Source organism: Penaeus japonicus, unplaced genomic scaffold (genome assembly GCF_977035675.1).
Source record: "Penaeus japonicus unplaced genomic scaffold, GWHDUDI00000001_assembly GWHDUDI00000026, whole genome shotgun sequence".
In the NCBI taxonomy this organism is placed as follows: domain Eukaryota; kingdom Metazoa; phylum Arthropoda; class Malacostraca; order Decapoda; family Penaeidae; genus Penaeus; species Penaeus japonicus.
In genome coordinates, this window is record NW_028234428.1 from 13,539,551 (window position 1) to 13,547,050 (window position 7,500).

The 7,500-nt window shown below is 37.6% G+C and overlaps 1 protein-coding gene across 2 annotated transcripts in view; it reads right to left on the bottom strand.

Annotated features, from left to right (window-relative positions):
• Positions 1-1,067: 1,067 nt before the first annotated feature.
• Positions 1,068-7,500, bottom strand: part of LOC122257399 (uncharacterized) — a 21,358-nt gene continuing 14,925 nt past the window's right edge. Inside the window, exons 6-12 of one of the 2 annotated variants that reach the window (XM_043022664.2) lie at positions 6,234-6,461; positions 5,993-6,123; positions 5,623-5,782; positions 4,972-5,102; positions 4,385-4,450; positions 3,153-3,828; positions 1,068-2,684 (exon numbers count right to left, since the gene is read on the bottom strand). In XM_043022664.2, coding sequence (XP_042878598.1) covers positions 3,780-3,828; positions 4,385-4,450; positions 4,972-5,102; positions 5,623-5,782; positions 5,993-6,123; positions 6,234-6,461 — 765 coding nt within the window. In that variant the 3' untranslated portion in view covers positions 1,068-2,684; positions 3,153-3,779. The remainder of the gene's footprint in view (positions 2,685-3,152; positions 3,829-4,384; positions 4,451-4,971; positions 5,103-5,622; positions 5,783-5,992; positions 6,124-6,233; positions 6,462-7,500) is intronic. The other variant, XM_043022666.2, reaches the window with a different exon arrangement.

A 7,500-nucleotide genomic window follows, 5' to 3' on the forward strand; every position in this document is an offset into this window, starting at 1 on the left:
GGTTCTCTCTCTTGCTAGTGTTAGGAGAAAGTAGTGCCATCTAGGTTTTGGATTTTAGGATAAACCCATTTTGCTTAGTATTATGACAATTATAGTTATTTTGATTGCATCACTCACCCATTACTCAAAGTACAATCCTCCAACTTCATGTACATCAAGACATCCACTGTCAGGCCAAAAACTCCAGCATCACGTATGTCATGAAACCCGTCCGCAATTGTCACTGTTAACTCACTCACTTTGTTATGAATTCCAAAATAAACAATGATGATATGTAAACACACCCAGAAGAAAAACAAGGACCAAAATTACAAGATTATGGAACACTGATGACTAGAAAATGTCCATTCAGAGACAATTGTTTCAATAATTTCTCAAGTGCTCACTGTTGAAAATCACAAAAGCAATTTTTTGGGGTAGAATAAATCAAAAGATATTTTCCTGAATAATGAGGCAAGACAATGAGTAAATTTTGGAGGTAATTTAGTTTATACATTATTGTTTAATCTGTTCTACTATATTGATATATGGAAATTATTGGAATTTATTTCTGCATCATGAGCTAGATGCAGTACTGATGTAAATGATCAAAGAATTTAAATGATATTGATATTTTTTGTTAATGGTTAGGTATTTTATGATTATTGTTAAAGCCACCGCTCAACTTATTCCTTTTAAAAAGATGAAATAATAATTTATGGAGAAAGAATATGATGATGATGGGAATGACACAAACTCCCACTTTCACAAAGGCAGTAATAGTGCCTTCTTTCCAAGTGACTTTTAATTAGCAGTCAGAGGACATTACCCTGAGGGGTGTCCTTCCAAAGAATGTCTATGTATATATGGTTCCCATTACAGATTTTGAAGTATATTTTTAATTTGATTCCAGAATATTGCTTTTTTGTCTCCTTTTGATTTTATCTTTCTACATTTATTTTTTCTCTTATGCATATTTTCTATTATTTTGATATTCTAAAAGTAAGGTGCAAGAAAAGAGCTTTTTTTTTTTTAATAGGTTTTGCTTCAATGATTGTATTTATATCATGGAGGAAATAAACACAGTGTTTTAATTATAGTGGTATCTTTATTTATTATCCTTTTTATTTGGATTTTTCATTCATGAATCAATGTAGCTCCAGATAGTATATGGAGGACCTTAGTAGTATATGAAGGACCTTAGTGGTATATGAAAGACCTTATTCACCAGTACATTAAGTCCCTTCATTAAAAAAGAAAAAAAAAAAGGAGTGACAGGTGTACAGGTAAGACTTCACCTCACTGGAGGGTCAAGCTTTTTGCAAAGAAGCTCATCCCTTCCCACTATATATAATAAATGCATTGAAACATCTACAGAAGATACGTAATCCTTCTTAAATATAAAAGTTTAACAGTCTTAGAAGCAAAAAAAAAAGAAACAAAAAAAAAACTGTTACCAAACCCTTTCAAGACTGAACTTGTTTGCATTGCATTGTTGCTTTGGTACGCACCATCAACATTATATCATACAAAATATCCCTCAGCTTAAAGTAGTTATAGGTTATCAAATATTGACAAAAAATAATAGCATATCTTACCATTCACTCAGCATCACATAGAGAGTAAAAGACATTCTCAACAAAAAACTATGAATTCATCCATATATATTCGTTCCACTACCAAGAAAAATATATGATAATCATAATTACGACATACATGACCTTCTTTCTGGGAGTAATAAAATAATTTTGAACTAAATACCAGAAAGAACTCCATGTATATTCTCAATCACCATTTTTTCTAGAATAATGATTAAAGACTTCTATATAAATATTTGCCATTTGTGCTAATTACTTTGCAAATCACTCTTCATGCAAAATCCTTTATATACATTGCAAAATGAAGCAGCATTGCCAGTAAGAGACACATCCCATTCTTTTATATAATGGCTCAAATTATGCAAAGCCTTTCACATGAATCTGATCTACAAGAAAAAAATGTTCAAAATCAGATTAACATACAAATGCATCTATTTAATCTGATACAGATCTGTGGCTAAATTTTCACCCATGTATAAGTATACATTTGGTAGCATTCACTAACGTCTAGTCTTTTGTTTGAACTATTGCCAAATTCTGATTTGGTTTAGCAATGAAACCCACTTTGAAAATGTTAGAAAATGGTTTTATGAAGCAATAGAATGATTGATATTCAATAAATCATGAAGCAAATGAAAGAGGACACATAATCATTTTCCTTAAGTGAAAAGCTTTGCTTAGAGTATATATTTTTTTTAATAATCCACAATAAAATTAGCTAATGCATGATGTGCATTAGAAATTTCTCATGATTAAACCTAAGTCACAAACTATTTTTCACTATATTGCACTCAAAAAGGAGCGATGAAAGACTCATGTTGCAACAGTTTAATCACTGCTTCTCCTCACTGCTCCTCCTTCCTTTTCTTACAGGTTATCCTTCTCATCTTCCTCCCTCTTCCTCCTCCTTCTCACTGTTCCTACTTCTCCTTCTCCCTCTTCCAAATTTTTCCTTCTCCTCCTTCTCTTTCTCCTTCTCCTTTACCTCCTCCTTCTCTTCCTCCTTCTCCTTCTCCTTTTCTTCCTCCTTCTCCTCCTTCATCTTCTTCTCCTTTTCCTCCTCCTCCCCCTGCTTCCTCTTGACTATGCACTTATTTCTGATGGAACCTGAAGTTGAGAAAAAGGGAACATTAGAACAAAATTGTTTATTCATGCAGTTTGCGGAGTCAGCACTTAAAAAGGTTCTTGGAGAAATGGTTGCTGGAAAAAGTGTTGGTTGATATGGTGATGGCGATTATGATGATGATGAAGAGAAACAAAGATGTAAATACTGTCTCTTAGGGATGAACATAACATTTTCCTGTTCTTTTGTTGTAATGAAGCAAAGATAAGATACTTAATCTAATGACAAGTACCCAAAGGACACGTTTACATCATTGTTTCTGATTCGAAAGATGAATCAGTAAATCCAAAAGAATTTTTGTTCTTTCTCTTCTATCAGTGTCACAATTCTGCCACTAAAATTTTCACGCCCAAATGGAGGATGAAAAGAAAAGTTGCCGAGATTCTGACACTGGTGCATCCCTAAAAATGTGATCCCAAAATCATCACCCGCTTCCTATGACTGAGACTCACCTGAATAGTTCGTGCTGTTGCAAAGCCTGAAAAGCTGGTAGGAAGTTCTTTTGCTTCTTTGAATGATCCCTTTTGCCCTTTACATTTGTCTTTTCTGAGGTACATATTTTGGCACGTCCATTTTGACTTGGATATATAAATTTGGTATTTGTAACAGGGGACCTTGCTGACTCGATAAAACGTCTCTGTTTATACAATTAAATATCCGAGAAGCAAATGAACCACCTTTGCCAGAATACAAAAAGGGAAATATGGGGATGTTCTGAGCTTATTACTCTATCAGTATTTTTCTTCTTTTTCTTTTTCTTTTTCTATTTCTGTATCTGTATTATTATTTTTGTTGTTGTTTTTTAATGCACACCCTGATAAGAAAACAGGATATGTGTCTTGATACTGATAAAGTATAAACTCGGAAACGTAATTAGTGTGAGCTCAAAAATGGTCTCCATTTAACAATAAAAAAGATAAATGCATTGTTTGAAACTTATCTATAAATAAAAAAATAAATAAAAAAATGAAAATGAAAAGAAAAATGATTGACTGTTGTTTCTAAAACAAATCAAGATTCCACTTTTGAGCGCCACAGCGTGAGGTGAGAGTGAGGTGACTGAGAGTTTCGGCTCCTGACTAAGGTGCATCCTGTAGCTTTGAGGACCCAGGATGAGGTGCTGATATCCTGAAACGAGTGAGAAAAAATACACAGTTCGTTATTCATGTCCATTGAAGGTTAGGTATTGCACTCCAGCAGCCAGAAAAAAAAGAGAATGCAGCTATACAAATGCCACCACTCTTCGTGCATATATTTTTATGATGCAACAAAAATAAAGGAATGCATGACAGATCCATCAGTGATTATTTCCTAAATGGATTCCGTAAGACCAAATTTTATAAGACATTCACAATTTTGATCCAACAAATCAATCGGTAAGCAAATCAAACTTCCACAAAGAGGATTTTTTTGTCATATGCAATTAATCACATGCATGATTAAATAAACTGTGATGATAAAATATAAATTTGCAGAAAGATCTTGCACTTTATGCTAATCCCAGTGCACCACAAACCCTCAAAAAATTAATAACAATTATAACAATATTAAATGATAAAGATATGGCTATGCATGCAGCTCCAATCCTCTGAAAGGTAAAAACACAGGATACTTCGCGGTATTTTATAAGCTTGGTTAGCTATGTTGATTTCAACCCACAAAACAAAAAATAGAAGGAACGTACTTCGCACGCAGACTGTCGTATTTCGCAAAAGCTTCATCAATGTCCACATAGCATCCTTGAAGATGTCTGTGGGAGAAAGAATTGGTTAAAGGTTATGTCACATTAAGTTAACACAAAAAATAATAGATTGATAAAAAAAAATACTTCTAATTTAAAATATGAAGAATGTCTGTAGAATAAAAATTGATTTATCACTTGAAAAAGACTAGCAAATGAGGCTGAAAACATCAAAGGCTCACTAGGCAGTGCAATTGCAGCTAATAGAGATATTTTATGGTCACCCTCAACTAAAAATGAGGTGGTTTACACCTTCACACTACTTTGTAATGACACGAAGGATATAAGTTTATGTCTTCATTATTTTCTAACATCTTCAGGTTTAACACTCTTCTTCCTTCTCCTCTTTTCATACTCTTTCACCTCCTTAACATCCTCCTCCCATTTATTTCACTTTTCCTCTACCTTGCCCCTTCTTTCTTTCCTCTATCCTTCTCTCCCTTTTTACTCCCCTTTCCTTCTCTTGCTCTACTTTAATCTCCTTTCCCCCTCCTTTGCCAGTCTCCCTCTTATCACTTCTTTTCCTTTACCTGTCAACTTTGCTGGCATCGAAAGCAGTTCGTCCATGGAGGACCCTGCGGTTGTTGAATGCGACGAGGTCACCTGGAACCATGTTGAACTCCAACCCCATGGCAGGGTCACACAGACGCTCCGAGAACAGCTGTGGGAAGGTCAAACTGGGTCACTGCTTTGTGAAAGATATTTGTCCAGTGCTGACAGCTATGAAAAATCCTGCCATAACAAACTCAAAAAATTGGCAAATAATCATGCAGTTACACAAATCTTTGTGGACAATGGTGACAAAAAAAAAAATCACACCACGTGTTTTGCAATGAATATTGCTTTAAATAATGTGATGTATACATTTTCATTTTTTTAAATGATCAAAACTCCCTTTAGATTACCTTAACTTACATCAGACTCAAAATTATCCACTTGGACGATTTCAGAAGATAGAGTCCCTTAGTCACATGTGGAACAAGTATGAAATCACCTTTCTTTACAGCATGAAAAATATCCTATGCAATTACTATGTATGTCATGGTTATAATCATGTACAAGAACATACTGAAAGTGCCCAATACCACTAAAAGAAATGAGACAAACACTTCACCAGCTAAAGATCCAGTAACAGATCATAAACTGCCTTTCCCAGAAGAGTAAAACAGCTGAAGACTTACCCTGTATGCCTGGTAGAAGGGAGTAACCACATGGGTGGGCGCCTGCAGAGGCTTCATGGTGCGGTTATTGTAATGGACTTCTGTGACATCACCGTCAGTGTTGGTGCACAGCACAGGCCAGAGAGCAGAATACTGCTTGCCCTCGTTCTTGATGGAGAATCTGCGGGAGGCGAAGAGAGAAAGATCAGTTAAGTGGTGATCATCCTTCTTGCTTTCTCTCCCCTTCTTCTACTGAAGACGAATTGGAATCATCTACAGTAAGAAATCTGCGTGAATTCGTTACGTAATTTCCCTCCTGCTGCTCCATCTGTCCTTCACACCTTGTGGTATGAGATATAGTGGAGATACTTAACAAGCTGACGGCAACTACCTGATTGGAGTGGAGGTGAGGATATGGTAGGCAGCTGGTTCATTCTCCTCGAGCCACCTGGCAATCCTGAAGCCATCTGCGAAGAAGGAGCGGCCGCCGGGGTCCTCACCAGTCAACTTGGGGTCATTGGCCTGTGGGGGGGAGGGGGTAAAGATGAGAAAGCAAAAAAAATAGAAAAAAAAATGCATTTTGACACAAAGGAAAGGAATCATTTGAATCATCTAAGCATACAGTACACCACCTTGAGGCAATGAAGCAGCTGCATTCCTGGAGACTTTTCCCTGTAGTTCATGTCGGTGTGATGTGACAGTGCCACTCCAGTGTACGCCAAGTGAGCGCCTTCTACCGGCTTGTTGATCACATCGAAGGTGGTTCCATACTGGGTCTCCTTCACATAAGCGAACCGCTTCACCACATCCACAATCTTGTTGGGTTCTGTGGGCACACCGCGGAGAACCGCCACTCCATACTGCGAGGTAAAAAGGGGAGATTAGTATATATTATCTATGGGTGTGCGTGTGCGTGTATGTGTATGTGTATGTGTATGTGTATGTGTATGTGTATGTGTGTGTGTGTGTGTGTGTGTGTGTGTGTGTGTGTGTGTGTGTGTGTGTGTGTGTGTGTGTGTGTGTGTGTGTGTGTGTGTGTGTGCGTGTGCGTGTGCGTGTGCGTGTGCGTGTGCGTGTGCGTGTGCGTGTGCGTGTGCGTGTGCGTGTGCGTGTGCGTGTACGTGTACGTGTACGCGTACGCGTACGTGTGCGAGTGCGTGTGCGTGTGCGTGTGCATGTATGCGTGCTCACAACATAATAACTTTGATCGAAGCTTTGGGGGTGACGAGGGGGGACAGGAAACAAGAACAAACTACTACAGGAGCCGTGATGGTAAAAAGGTTAAAACCTCCTGATCTAATATTCATCTGTCATTATTTCTATCTTATGCTGAGGTAACCATGAAATCACATCTTGTCTTCCTGTCCTTACAAACTATTCGTCTATCTGCATAACTTTATCAAAGATAAATCTGTAAAGTGAGTCAAGGACACGTATTTATAAAAGATACCCTAATCTTTCATAAAACAATCTGATTAAAAAATAATAATATCAATGACGTGCGTTGTGGTAAACATGATGATACAGCATTGAGTCCGGCTCTTATCTTTACGGGAGGAAATGTGTTATCTAACTCTGCTCTGCATTTGTGAAGGACGCAACAACGTTTCCTCTGTCTCGCCCCGCCCCCCTCTTTCTCTTTCTCTTTCTCTTTCTCTCTCTCTCTTTTCTCTCTCTTCTCTCTCTCTCTCTCTCTCTCTCTCTCTCTCTCTCTCTCTCTCTCTCTCTCTCTCTCTCTCTCTCTCTCTCTCTCTCTCCGTCACCCCTTCTCACTTTCATCCCTTCTCTTCCTCACCCCTCTCTCCTTTATCCCTTCTCTCCCTCATCCCTTCTCTCTTTCATCCCTTCTCTTCCTCAACCCCTCTCTCCCTCACCCCCTCTCTCCCTCACCCCTTCTCT